The 14290-nt window shown below is 39.8% G+C and overlaps 2 protein-coding genes across 2 annotated transcripts in view; one reads left to right on the top strand and one right to left on the bottom strand.

Moving 5' to 3' along the window:
• The window catches only part of mat2aa (methionine adenosyltransferase 2Aa), a 7643-nt gene extending 2377 nt beyond the window's left edge, over positions 1-5266 (top strand). The window contains exons 3-9 of the mRNA XM_031855851.1: positions 53-175; positions 679-791; positions 929-1072; positions 1295-1513; positions 1738-1920; positions 2069-2202; positions 2298-5266. Coding sequence (XP_031711711.1) covers positions 53-175; positions 679-791; positions 929-1072; positions 1295-1513; positions 1738-1920; positions 2069-2202; positions 2298-2400 — 1019 coding nt within the window. The 3' untranslated portion in view covers positions 2401-5266. The remainder of the gene's footprint in view (positions 1-52; positions 176-678; positions 792-928; positions 1073-1294; positions 1514-1737; positions 1921-2068; positions 2203-2297) is intronic.
• A 168-nt stretch (positions 5267-5434) lies between these two features.
• sftpba (surfactant protein Ba) lies at positions 5435-10045 on the bottom strand. The gene is made up of 10 exons (XM_031855852.1): positions 9945-10045; positions 9774-9832; positions 9086-9160; positions 7381-7509; positions 7143-7256; positions 6954-7034; positions 6632-6815; positions 6181-6239; positions 6041-6100; positions 5435-5947 (listed from the first exon to the last, which is right to left on the bottom strand). The coding sequence occupies exons 1-9, from the start codon at positions 9997-9999 to the stop codon at positions 6050-6052; spliced, it is 807 nt and encodes a 268-aa protein (XP_031711712.1). The 5' UTR covers positions 10000-10045; the 3' UTR covers positions 5435-5947; positions 6041-6049.
• Between the last annotated feature and the right edge of the window lie 4245 nt (positions 10046-14290).

The raw sequence follows: 14290 nt of genomic DNA on the forward strand, positions 1-14290 counted from the left end.
ATATATATATATATATATATATCCCTCACACTGTATGACATTGTGTCCTCAGAGACTGTTGCGAAGACGGGGATGATCCTGCTGGCGGGGGAGATCACCTCCAGGGCCAATGTTGACTACCAGAAGATTGTCAGGGACACAATCAAACACATAGGCTATGACAACTCCTCCAAAGGTACACCGATATCACTTAGAAGGTCTCGCTTCAAACTTCAGCATTGCTCTGTGCAATGATTCAAGTTTGTGTCAATGAATATTAAGATTTACACATGGGATTGCATTAAATCTTCCAAAGGGTTTCATCTCGGAAAGTAGTAGCAGAACTGTCAGAATATCTAGTGAGAATGATCCCGGATTGCATTATAAAAAGTAGAAAGTCAATAACCAAGAGTTCACTATCATTATGCACCATGAAGCCAGGAAAAAAAATTACATTTTAGAAGCCTTTAGGGTGTGAGTAATCTGAGTAGTGTCTGAAATAACTGTTTTATTTCCCTATATCGTCAATAAGTGAAGGTAAAACCTGTTAGGCAATTTTGTCAGGATGCGCTGGAAGCTCTGTACCTCCCAGGTGATGTCCTGTTGCCAGCTTTTAAGTTAAAGTTCATATGTGAAGGAGGCTTGGTGAGGATTGACAGGTGTAACCGGTTACTGAGGTTCAGTTGTCTTGTTCTGCAGGCTTTGACTATAAGACCTGCAATGTGCTGGTGGCTTTGGAGCAGCAGTCCCCCGACATTGCTCAGGGTGTTCACCTGGATCGAAAAGAGGAGGACGTGGGAGCCGGTGACCAGGTCGGAGCGTTCATATGTTTGTGTTTGATCCACAGCTTGGGTACCTGTAGCCAGAAATGGGGTGGTAACCAAGTTCTTGATGTTCTGTTATTTTTGACCTCTATTCATGCTGTGATTTGTGACTGCACCTGTCCCAGGGTGTGATGTTCGGATATGCCACTGATGAGACGGAGGAGTGCATGCCCCTCACTATTGTCCTGGCTCACAAGCTCAACGCCAAGATGGCTGAATTGCGCCGAAATGGAACATTGCCGTGGCTCCGACCCGATTCCAAAACTCAGGTAGGACAAGGAAACGGTACCTCCACGTCCACACAGTCCATCTGCTTTGTTTAGAAGATAAAACCCTGAATCAGAATCACCTTTTATTGGCAAAGTATGTGTGCTCACTCAAGCAATTTGACTAATATTTGATTTATATGTTTTCTTTCCAAATATACACTTTTAAAGACATCGTGCTGAGACATATTTCATTTACTGTAGACTACTGTTTTTCCCCCTCAGGTGACTATTCAGTACAGACCGGATCAAGGAGCCATGGTGCCGTTGCGTGTCCACACCATTGTGGTCTCAGTGCAGCACGATGAGGCTGTATGTTTGGATGAGATGCGCAAATGTCTGAAGGAGCAGGTGGTGAAAGCTGTGGTTCCCAGCGGCTACCTCGATGAGGAAACCGTATACCACCTGCAGCCCAGTGGACGCTTTGTCATTGGAGGACCGCAGGTGAGACAAGAACGTCTTTAAACTGTGTTTAAGTCACACCAGGATAAGTGAAATGAACCGATTTTCAGTGAACACATGTTGTCCAAGTCTTGACACCTTACGATGTTATGTTATTCACAAGACAAATATTTAAAATGCTGTCCTTAGACAGAACAAAATCATGTCAATCAAAAATATGTCTTTAAATGTGCATAAACCTCAAAGTCCCGTGTTTCTTCTCGCAGGGTGACGCTGGTCTGACTGGGCGTAAGATCATTGTCGATACTTACGGTGGCTGGGGTGCTCATGGAGGCGGAGCCTTTTCTGGGAAGGACTACACAAAAGTAGATCGCTCTGCTGCCTATGCTGCCCGCTGGGTGGCCAAATCTCTGGTGAAAGCTGGGCTCTGCAAGCGCGTGTTGGTCCAGGTGAGCGTACAATAAATCAGTGTTGAAGGAATAACTTGCCCCAAATCATTGTATTACAGTAGTTAGTAGCAGGTTTTTTTTCTTGCTAGTTTTTTAAATGTCTCTCCTGTTTCAGCTAAATTCATAATGTCCACATAATCTGTTTCAGGTATCCTATGCTATTGGAATCGCCCATCCACTCTCCATCTCCATCTTCCACTTTGGGTCCTCCCAGAGGAGCGAGAAGGAGCTGCTGGAAATTGTGAAGAAGAACTTTGACCTCCGTCCTGGAGTCATCGTGAGGTATCCTGTGCTGTCTAATTTTAGATGTTAGCCAACAAACATATAACATATGCTTCAGGTTTCTTGAAATTGTTTTTTTTTTTTTTCTGTCTCAGGGATCTTGACCTGAAGAGGCCAATCTACCAGCGCACAGCAGCTTATGGTCACTTTGGCCGTGACTTCTTTTCATGGGAGGTGCCCAAGAAGCTGAAATACTGAACCCCTCCTCCGATCCTTGAACGGGCCTCAAGTGTACTACAGATACACCTGTCTGTCTACTTCCCTCCTTTCTCCTCCCCCTCCCCCCTCTTTCTGCTCACACACACACACACACACAGCCACATCACCACAGCCTCTACTTCATAAAACAATGTCCTTTCTCCACCTCTTAGTTTTCTACACATCTTTATGAGATAACAAAAGTATTTCAGTTGCAGATATTAAGTTGAACAAGCATGTTGGATACATTGTGCGTACAGATTTGAGCAGTGCTGCCAGCTTCTATTCAACTTTGGGACACTGCTAGTTATGAGTGGATCTCTGCAGTATATATTTAAACCATATTTATAGCAAGATTACCAAAACAAGCATTAACCAGTATTGATGGTGTTTTGTAAGACATTTCTGGTATTCCTCAGCTTTCTAAATTCAGAATCTCACTGAAGTTTATTTATATAAGTGATCAGTGGTTGGAATCCTATGTCGCTTTTTCTTCAATGGCAACATGTTATTTTCCAGTTTAGCACTCCAAAACCATCAGCTGCGTTCCCCTCATACCCTTCCCCTTTGTTTTTGAAATTTTGATGGAACTAAGAGGGCCAAATTCGTCTCAATTTATACGAAACATTTCCTAATTTGTGCTGTCCCTTCAGGCCATTTTTTTTCTGACGTTTTACAGAGAAGTCAGAAGCTGCTAATGACCTTGTGGTTATGTTGGGCTGCGCGATGAAATCACTCCATTTTTGTAATTTATTTTGTAGGTTTAATGTCATGTGAATGTTCCATAAAATGTTAAATGTGTCAATCTTCTACTGACCAAGATAAAGGCACGGTGCAGTACTCGCTTCCCCCTACCTGGGACTGACTCTGGGTGTAGCTACAGAGAAACCCGGCTCAGTCGCCTCTGGACAGGGGCTGCTTTCATCACACGGCAAAATCGTATTTTAATTTGGAGAATGGCGTTTGACTGTTTGTGGGACCTAGCGGTTTGACCAGCAAGGAAGGACAACTGAGTGACGGTCGCACATGTTTAGTGTCCCGACACGTTATGAGTCACTGCACTTATTGGCAAGACCCGCCCTGTGAAGCCGGTTTAGACGGAGACGATTAGTTAAGGTCGGGCATATAGCTCGAGGATTTAGGGTCAGGATAACCAATTGGTCAGACCATAGGACCCGAACAAATCCGGTTACCAAGTACCTCGTCGAGCATGGACGCCTGGCCAATCCTACCGCTTGAACGCTGCACAGGCCGGGTCTTGCCAAGAAGAGCAGTGTGATTCATAATCGGGCCGTCCTGACGCCTTCGGTCTCACCCGCACACGACATGAACAGTGGACTGGCACGGAAGAACATGACGAGTAGAGCCAAAGACCGACCAACACAGTAACACAGTCAGCGTAGTGAATGTAACGCATCGTATTACTGCTCAGAAGAGTTAGTTTTGTACTCATGAGGACGTGGGACCATGTGAAATGATTCACAAACACAATGGAATATGTTTCTGTTATGTTTGTGGATTTTGAATCTTCCACTGGAACTGAACGGCAACGTTTGCTCTCACAGTCACCAAGAGTGGAAAAGGCCTCTATTTTGATGTTCAATGTATAGCAGTTCCAAAATGAATGTTGAGCTTGCAGCTGAAGCGTTTCTTTTTTAATTTATTCATTTACTTTTTTAGTAAAGTAGTTTTTAAAAAAACATTCTTTACATTATACCCAATGGATGGCACAAGTCTGATACTTCCTGATTAGTTCACTTAAAGCGATGCAGAGTTGTCAGGGTTGTCCCTGCCATTGTTCTTTTTAAGGCTTTTTGTCGAGAGCTTAGTGAGGAAATTCAGATGGACAAAAGATGTGTGCCAAGGACTTGAATACACAGTATATGCCTCAAATGCTTCCCCAGTTGCCCTCCTCCTTGACATGCATCCTCACAATATAGTTGCAGAGATGAGCCTTAGCCAGCGGTGAGGTATCTTAAAATCACCACGGTTGGTACTTTGTCCTCGCATAAAATGCTGAAGTTAATATTTTATGTTTTCTACTCTGATAACACTGATATCTCGTCTTGACTCTCACCTCGAGTGTACTGCAGAGAAAGCTTAGATAGGATCCGTTGGAGTGGCGCTGAGAGCATTTCAAGTCTGAGTGGTCATCAATATGTTTGCATCCTCTAGCTCATCCACAGAAGAGACAAATGATCGGTTGGTGTTGTACAGAGAAACCAGCCTGTTTACATGGTCTCCTGTGGGGGGGGGTGTCGAGCTGCATTTTTTTTGTTGAATCATTTTTTAAATGATCAGAAGTAAGTCTGTTAGTGTGGCTGCTGAATGTGAAAAAGTGCCTTTTCTCATTTTCTGCAACGCCCTTATCCCCTACCTCAAATACCTAACTCCTTACCTGCTGACTTCTCCCCCGGTGTCTACCCTGAGGTTACTCTTCAATAACACTTACTGAGGAGTCTGATTTGTTGTTTCTCTCTGAAACCCTTTAAAAATAAACTGCACTCTTCTTTGTGGTCATTGGCTTTTGGCTGTTTATTTTGTATCATAAAGCAGATTCGAGTGATTTCATGTCTCGGTGTACATTGAAAAATTATCATTTGTATATGAAGGTTCTGGCCAACAACAAATAACAATGTTGTGTATATGGAAACCAAAATGGTAAAACAAGATGGCAGAAGTAGGTATCAATGCGATTAAGCTCTAAAGATGATCACATCCTCGGGTAGAATATAAATTGACACAAAACCTTGAGTAGTTTCTATTCTAGTTTTTATACTTGTGTTGAGTAACAGCAGTGACTACTCTCTACACACCTTTACGCTCAATAATTCACGCTTACTTCTTTACGTTAAAACTGCAAATACTAAAGTTCAGGTTCAGAACCCTTACCATGGAAGTTGGACTTTTACTAAAACCAGGTTTGGGATTAAGACCACCAAAAACAGTTGCCTTCAAAAATACAGAGTGCTGATATGAAACTGTATTAGAATGCCAGTTTATGACGAGTTCATATAGAGAAGATAAATACGAATTTTTTTAAATGCTCCTTTATTGGCAGAATAGAAGACCCATCCAGTGATGTTTACTTAATTCAGTCAGATAATCTGACTAAATGTAGGGGATGAAGCCCTGAAACATTTTATATAGTGGTTAGTATAAAAGAGTAAAAAAGTTTTAAATAGAAAATTCTCAAGTATACGGAATATTTGTGAAATGTCTTTCTTTTATACAAATAATTCAACTTTCTGATCCGACAGCTGAGCTTTCATATCTGATCCACATTCCTTTTACTACAGAAGTTATCTTTGTCCCTTGTCGTGATGTTTTGTAAAGCTACGTCCTGGTGTTCTTCACTCAAAGCAGACAGTAAATACGGAGCAAAATCCAAAAATGCAGTAAGATATCAAATCAGTGTCAGAAAGAAATGCTATGAGACAGAATGTCACATTTGTCAAGCAGTACGAGTAATATTTGCAGTTTGATGTTGAAAGATCTGGGTCGTCCAAGGGCACACTGAGTTTGACTCGTATTTTTTAGGCCCACCCTGAAATAGAAACATTTGGAGACATTTTACGTGAGGTTGTGTGTTCTAGTTTTAAGATACGTTCTCACAAAAATGACATAAAATTCTACCTACCGTAACATTTTAAAGTGTGTCGAGAGGCTTCCAGGCAAATTTCTGACAGTAATACAGAGTCTGCGTAAAGAAGACAAATAGGATCACTACTTAGCATTCAGAAGATAACCAAGTTCACTGCTTGATAGTCTTTTACTTACTCCACATTTGAGGGCAGTAGTCATGTCTCTGCACCTGTAGGTTGCCAAAGTGCATGGGTCTGAGAGTGCCAAAAACAAAAAACAGGGTCATTAGAATGTTAATAGATTTGTTGAAAGACAGCAGATCACTTCTTTTTTGAGAACTGATGAATCGTCCTTTATCAAGTAAACATTTGCTGCTTCCAGTTTCTAAAAAATGCGACCAAATGTGTTCTGTTTTATATAATTGTAAATTGAAAAGGGCTTTCTCACTGTGGCCATTTTAAATAATCAAACGTGTCACACTAATGATGCATTCAATGTAGGCGTACTAGTTCGGGAGCCTTAGGGTCTGTCCTGCTTGCTCACTGGCACGGTTTACTAAAAAACGATGGACAAACTGGAGGATGGATGAAGTAAGTTATTTGCAGATGAAGCTCTGCACACAACACGGAAGGAGAGGCAGACTGACCTACAAGAGGAGCCTCCTGCCCCTTACACAGCTGGATGAGAGTGCAGATGGCCTGAGGGGTGGCGTAGCTCAGGATCGCATCCAGCACCGTCTTGGTGAACCTGCCAATCACGTCCTTGCACTCATCTTGGTAGGCGGAGGGCAAAGTATGACAAATCTCCTCCAGCAGCTTGATCAAGGCATCCTGCAACAAGTGACAGAGAGGAAGTTGCATTGTGTCAGCCAAAAGTTATCAGTGCCATCTGGAGGCATTTAGGTGTCTACGTACATGTGTGTTGGTGGTTGTGCACGTGTGTTCTTTCATTGCGTGAGCGTAACTCACCTCGGTCCTTTCTTTAGGGAGCAAGTCCTCCAAAGTCTTGATCAGGAAAACACAGAAGGTGCATTGTGTTGTGGACTGCAGCTGATTGATTCAAACAGCAGAAGGAGTAAAGCACAACACAAACACACACACACACATATAAACACGTATTATCTTCAAATGTGTTCCTCGAACTTGTACTTTACTGACATTTTCACTTTTCGCAGCAACCTGAAGGGCCTCCTTGACGAAATAGCTGAGCATCTTCTCCTGCTTCTCACAGGAGCCACAGAGTCCAATGACTTTGCAGACCTCTGCTGGTTTCTGCAGCGAAAGAGATGTGTTGAGGATAGACATCTCATCAGGAACACACCGACAGCAAAGACTACAGGATGCACTGATACTTTATCAACCTCAACTAAGACGATCAATTCAGCATGCAACTTACTACGATACCAGCAATGAAGTTGATGGCCATTGGGAGCATCTTCTCCACCTCGTCTTTGCAGAGTTTAGCAGTACTAGCTGGTCCCGGCAGGTGGTCACACAGATGTTCAATGCCATCCATCATCTTTCTCTGAAAAGAAGCGCTGAATTATGTGCTGTGTGTTCTTTAAACCTCAGGACAAAGCTATATTATATTAATATTATTGATATAAATCTAAACAGGATTTTTGACAGGAGACAGCATTCCCTTTTTCAACCTCTATTAAAGGCTTGAGTGAACAGTTTAAGAGCTATTATTGATAACATACTACATTTGTAGTTAAGTAACTCATTTCCTGCCAAGATTTCATGAATTGTCTTATATGTTGTTCAATGACTCGGTTTCCCTTTCTTAAATCCCATGGTCTGGACTGGAGATTTACAGCCCTCACTAAAGTTGCAAAACATTAAACAGACAATAAGATAGTGGGTGTACCTTGTCACTTGCATTACATCTTTGAGCAATAGGTGCAATGCAAACCCAGTTGCATTATGACTGGTCAAAATGACCCTTTAAAGGAAGAGTTTTAGCTTCCACCTTTGAGGCAAAAATGTACACAAGCTGCCTAAACCAACAGGCATAGATAGATTATTTCAGACTCAGGGTCCATAGAGACAAATACATTAAAAAAAAAAAACCAGACACAAACAATAAAAGTACGGAGGCCTAGCAATACCTTACATGCATACAATATATATTAATGAATACTAATGAAAACTATCTTTTTGAGTTGAACATCATCAGAGTCACAAAGCTGCCGAGGTAACTGAAAATATAAGCTGTCAACAACAGCGTTCACTTTAAGAACAAATGAAAGTCCTTGTCACGCGGTGTCTGGTGCTTATTTATAGCGGATTACTTCAGCATAACAGCAGCTAACTAGCTGGCTACATTGGAGCATTTGTGACACAAGAAACAAAACAAAAGAACCTTTGTGGAAGGACATTTTAAAACCTTGCTTGGATGGAAATAGAATAAAAAAACTTCACAATTAGTTGAGTTTAAATTATCTATTTCACCATTTATTGGTTCCTTTATGTATTTCTCCATAAGATTAAATTCCACAGCGTCTTAGTTATGTCTTTAACACTATTTATGTTATTCTATTTTGTAGTACCATGAACCCCTAGTGGTATCTAAGCATGCACATGTGGAAGTTTAAGCTTAATGTAATTAGTTTTGTGGTGCTCATAGCAAAATTACATTATATAAACCACATCTCTCTGTAACTTCTTGTTTACTTCTTGAAAATCATAGAAATGAACCAATTTAAGTTTTCTCTCTTTGGACTCAGATGGGACCCGATGAAGTTCAGAAGAAAGAGGATCTTTGAGATCAGGCGAGAAACTTTCATTTCAACATTTGATTTCAACTTTTTGTTCGACAGAAAATAGGAAGTGGCTTTGTACCAAAAAGAAAAGGGGACCTTAACTTTGTTGTGCATGCTTGAATGCACTGAATGTGAAGAACAGGCCTCAGCTAATAAAAGAACAGGTGGAATTGAAGGTGTTTTTTATTTAATGAAAACTATTCAGCCACAGAGCTTAGCACAGTGTGCATTTTAATCTTGACTTGTGCATATAGACATAAACAGAATCAATAATACTGTCAGTGAGCTAATATTAGTCCTCTGGGATGTCTTTGCTTGGTCCACTATTGTACTCACCTGGAGGTCTGCATTGGAAAACATGTCAGCAAGGAGTTCAAATATTTGGGTGCAGTCCTGGCAGACGTCCCCGGTCTGGTTATAAAGTAGAAGTCACATAATGGAAAATTAATCTTTAAACTTTAAACCAATTTAATCACTTACGCACCGTGGGGGCCTCATTCTTGGCATGCATGAGATGTGTTGTGTTTCATGAGGAAGTAGACATGTGAAAGTTGTTTTTCAGTTTTAAATATTCTACGAGTGGAACTGTGCAAAATTGAAGACACTTCTTGATTTTGAAGAAATGCAAATCTCAGTTGTCACTGTGACGGTTGAACTCCCATACTGTATCTATCTTTAAACTAGCTCAACCTATGACGTGTTTACGTATATGTAATCATAACATGTACTTTTATACTTGCATATACTTTTACTTTGATACTTTAAATACATTTTGATGATAATACACACTTTTAGCACTCAATATACAAAATACTTTCATAAACCTTTTCTAAGAATTAATGGAAGATTCCTGAATTTCTTGTAATTAAATGTATTTTTTTACTTGAAGTTATATTTGTTGTTTGGTGAGTCGTGTCTCAGTGCGTTCTTATCGGTAAGATAAGGTGTGTACACATTATACTTTGTGTCGTTTGTTCATGTTTTGAATGCAAAATATAACAAGAAATCAAAATAGTAAACTTACTGCTTTCAGGGCATCTGGAACATTTTGCAAACCATCGATGTTGAAAGCCGAAGTCAGAGCTGCAGAGGGAAATATTCATCAATAATAATCTTCATTGTAATGTCTCATCACTTGACTTTTTACTATTCACTTCATAATTCATCATCCTAGTACAATTAATTATAGTCTCACCACAGGCTTCAAGACAAACGAAGAGAAGCAAAGCGATCTTGAGCGAGGCCATCATGTGTTATCTTCAGGCTTCTAGTTGAATGTCCTCCCTCCTGAGCTCTGCACAGCGTGTACTGAAGCTTATATTTGACAGGGTCCACCACCAAGATAGGATTTGTTTTCAGCACAGAGGAACTGCTCTTGTTCTCAATATCTAATATTAGTCAAGTTTCATATTCAGTTCCTCACACCAAGGTCGGCCTGCTGGTCGTTCCGCCACAGGGGTGTGGACTGAAAAATCTCAACAACTATTTCATCTATTGCCATGACATGCTGAATGTCAGCATGTTAACATGTTAACATATTTACTATGCCAAATGTAGGCATGTTAACATGATAAATGTAGCATATTAGCATTCAGCCTCAACGTGCATAGATTATTATCATTATTATTATTATAGATTAGTGCAGTAAATAGATTATTTGACAATTATATACATCATCTCGTGAGGCAAAAGCCTAGAAGACGTTCAAATCAGGGAGTAAAAAGTATATTAAATACCTACAATTGGACATGACATGTTATGATGTTGTCAGGGTAGCATGATATGTTGCAGCAAAGTGCTGTCCCATTGGTATTTACACCGTTTCAGGCCTGTGAACGTTTTTTAGGTTTTACAGGGCTGCTTCTCTGCTGTCACCCTCAGGCTATAGCGTTTGCTGTCCACATGGTGAGGTTCTCATAATGACAAAGCCATCTCACTTTTTTTCTTGTGTGTACTGAGTGGTATAGCCTCAAATGGTCGCAGCCTGAATTACCTCAAGTGCCCTGGATTATTAACTGCGTACGTTTTGGTGCCTAATTACCTTTTATCTTGGTTTGGTATGAGCCCAGACCGGCTGGCTCTGCACCAGCATCTTGGTGGTGGTGGTGGTGTGCATCAGAGGGCCGCCCGGAATATGTCACTTGGCTTATCTTTATGACCAGTACTTTATGGTAGTACTTTGTGTCATTCCAGTAATCCATATCTCTGCAGCAGCTGTCAGAGAATTGTGCCAATCTTAAATTGTATACTATAGCAGGGGTCACCAATTGGCCAGTGTGTCTCATATGTTCAGAGATCGTGACGATTATTAAAAGCAGTAAATGAAGCGACACTACGAGACAAAGCACAACTCTTTTGAGCAAAAGTTCCCACTCACATCTGAATGAAGACACAGAAAATAAACCCAAGAGCCCAATATGATCAGAATCATAACACATGAATTCACTGCCCAACAATGATGTAAACAGAGAGAATAGAGCTGAAACAAGTGTTAATAGTGTTGACATCACTTCACACCTGAATGAACTGGATTTAAAGCTGCAGGACAATTCAGTGAAATTAATTTGTCTGAAATGAAGTACTTTATTTTAAGATGCACATTTTTCAAAATCTTTCTGTTATATCAGTTATTGTGTAATCCAGCTCTTATTTTACTTGAAATGAGAAGAACATTTATTTATGTATTTCTATGTATTATTTATAATCCATCCAGTTCAATTTGAAAAGTGAGAATAATAATTGTTAAAATATAATTGATGTGTACTTTCTTTATTTGATTTGACAGTTGTTGACTACACAGAGACGTTGTTACTACTTCAAGAGGCTTCTTGAATATATATATATCACTAAATAGCGCAAGTTAGATATTATTGTAATGTTCCGGACCTTTGCCCGAGGACATTTTCTCAATCTGGAATTTAAACTTTTGGAATTTAAATGGAATACCCCTGCTATATAGTAACATAAAGCGACTCGAGGTGACTATGTTGGCTATTTGTGCACTTTAACAACGTAGAATTCTACTTCCTGTTGAGCGTAGTTAGGTAAGGTATAACACACTTTAAGACGAAGCACAAACAAGAGGTGCTGAAAGAGACTGACAGTATCGCATTGTTCATGTACCGCGGACTGTTTCAAAGTATTTGCCGTCACAATGTTTGTTGTTAATTCCAGCATTGACAGCATTGCAACATGTTCCATTTGTAGTTTCTTCCTTCTGACTTTCAAAGGACTGACTTTGTTCGTGTCAGCTTTGCTTATGAAATCTTTTTGATGCTCTGCACATTTATGCTTCCTGCATGCTCCGAATTTGTGACAGAATCTGCAAGTTTAAGAAGAGCTCCAGGTGAATTATAAGCTTTTTCTTTGCTAAGTGTGTTTTACCTGCAACATGGAGATGCTGGAGCCTTTTTGTCCGCGCTGTTTTCGACTGTTAACGATCCCCACGAAATATAAACCAAACTTTACCTTTACAGTCTCACTCTGTAAATGTCTCAGTACAAACATCTCTTTTATGTGTAATAATACTATTTGTACTTTATTGTTTATCGTTTATTGTTGGAACAGTCCAGTTTATGCACAGGGATCCTCTGTACACAAAAATTAAAGCTATATTGAGACTACAGGAAATATTTTGATTTTATCTCTAACTCCGAACTTGACATTTCAGCAGATTTTGATTCCTTAAATGCTGACCAATTGCTCATTGCTCAAAATACAATCCTATTACCTTTGACTAGCTCTGCTGGCCATTTTTCCAAACTTTTCATTCAGATCAAAAAGGGAAAAGGAAAAGAAAACGAAATAACTTCAGATCCTTGCTCGGCTTAGTCACTTGGATAAATGTAAGGACCGCAAGGAAATATCTGTATTTGTGTGTAACAACAACAATCATGACCAGAACCTAAATATCAGTTCATTTATTAAAAAAAAAAAATAGAATGTAATTAAGCATTTTAGAGTGTAAATTCAATTCAATTAATTTTGTATAGCTCAAAATCACAAATTACAAATTTGCCTCAGAGGGCTTTACAATCTGTAACATCCTCTGTCCCGGGATCCTCACATCGGTACAGGAAAAACTCCCCCAAAAGGATGGACGGAAGTGTGATAGATGTCATGTGTAGAGAATGAACAACATGACAGAGTTACACCACATTCAATGCACAGAAATGATTCATATAATGAGAGCAGAATAATGATGGAAGAATTATGAGTACTAACAAATGTTCTCGTCTCTGTAATAGGATGTAATAGTCAATGGTGTCGAACGCAGCATTACGGTCTAAAAGCTAAACATGTCAACATGTGAATGCAGAAATGGATGAATGAAGGGAGGACAAACGGATAGGCTGTCCATACAGCATGTCTCCAATTAAGCTTATTGCTCTCTGAACTGAATTGGTCTTTGTGTGAAAAAAGGAAATATACATGAAAAAAACAATTTGACCTTATAAGACATATCACAGTTGTATTTACACTCAAAATGCTTAAAATGCATTGACGTCTGTTTATTTAATGCATGAAAAGCCTAAATATTTGTTAATGCTTCGGTAAAGATGATAAGAAAAGAGTTCCCTGGTTTAAGAACAAATACCAGAACAGTTCTCGGCTGTGCGTGCAAGCTCAATCATTTTGGCTCTCAGTGGTGGTGAGTGGAACTCAGACAGGAAGTCTCTTAAATGAGAAAGCTGCATTTTTCTTTGCTCTTTTACTGCCAACTTTGTCTTTTGTCCATGGATGTTTGTAAAGAACTGAGATTGTTTCGTACTATTTCATATTCATTTGCTTTGTGCAAATTGTGTCTATGTTCATGAGGTTCAGGTTTGCACAGGGATAGACACATAATCTCCTGCAGTTCTTTTCTAGCTTTTCATATGCATGGGGTTTAATGAAAGTGATCGGAATCAAGAACAAAAACGATAAGATTTCCTGCATGTTGGAAACCCCTTTTTGCGTAATCAGTCTGGTGGAAGACACCTTGAACGCATAATCTCTGGTGCAAAGTACACTGCTTCCTTATTATGTTCATTGTTCAATTTCTAAACCAAGCAATTGTTATTGGGACCGTCATACATGACTCATGCATTGTTCAGAACAGCTCTACTTCCTGGACCATGGGTAATTACTCGTAAAACTAACAGGATGCGAGGAATTGTTAAAGCTCCAGCTCACGAAATGTTCATCTGCAAAACCTGGCGTTTTTCAATTTGAATGTATTATTGGTTATGACATTCTTGTCCTTTTGATTGTACAGAATTGTTTGATGGTAAAAGCCGAATTTGCCAGCACTCTCTTGTCAAATACACAGAAACAGCAGTCTAACCAATCCACTGGAGAAATAGGATTTCTTGCTGAACTCTGAGTTTGACTAACAACATTTCAGCCATTGCTGTTGGTTTCTGTTTTTTATGACATCCATCAAAGAGGGAACTGGAGACGATTAGTGCAACTATCCTGTGGATGTTGCAAACACAATTATGTGCTGACAGAAAAGTGACCCTGCACTTTGTTAACAAGCAAGCAAACTGAACTCTCATT

This window comes from Anarrhichthys ocellatus, unplaced genomic scaffold (genome assembly GCF_004355925.1).
Source record: "Anarrhichthys ocellatus isolate YVR2014 unplaced genomic scaffold, GSC_Weel_1.0 scaffold16, whole genome shotgun sequence".
Classification (NCBI taxonomy): Eukaryota; Metazoa; Chordata; class Actinopteri; order Perciformes; family Anarhichadidae; genus Anarrhichthys; species Anarrhichthys ocellatus.

What these genes read in the sequence shown, in the direction of transcription:
- sftpba (XM_031855852.1), bottom strand. Translation starts at nt 9,999, where the DNA reads ATGATGGCCTCGCTCAAGATCGCTTTGCTTCTCTTCGTTTGTCTTGAA. An exon ending in CGTTTGTCTTGAAGCCTGTG is followed by an intron (nt 9,833 to 9,944) that starts GTGAGACTATAA and finishes TTCCCTCTGCAG; the next exon opens with CTCTGACTTCGGCTTTCAAC. An exon ending in ACTTCATTGCTGGTATCGTA is followed by an intron (nt 7,257 to 7,380) that starts GTAAGTTGCATG and finishes CTTTCGCTGCAG; the next exon opens with AAACCAGCAGAGGTCTGCAA.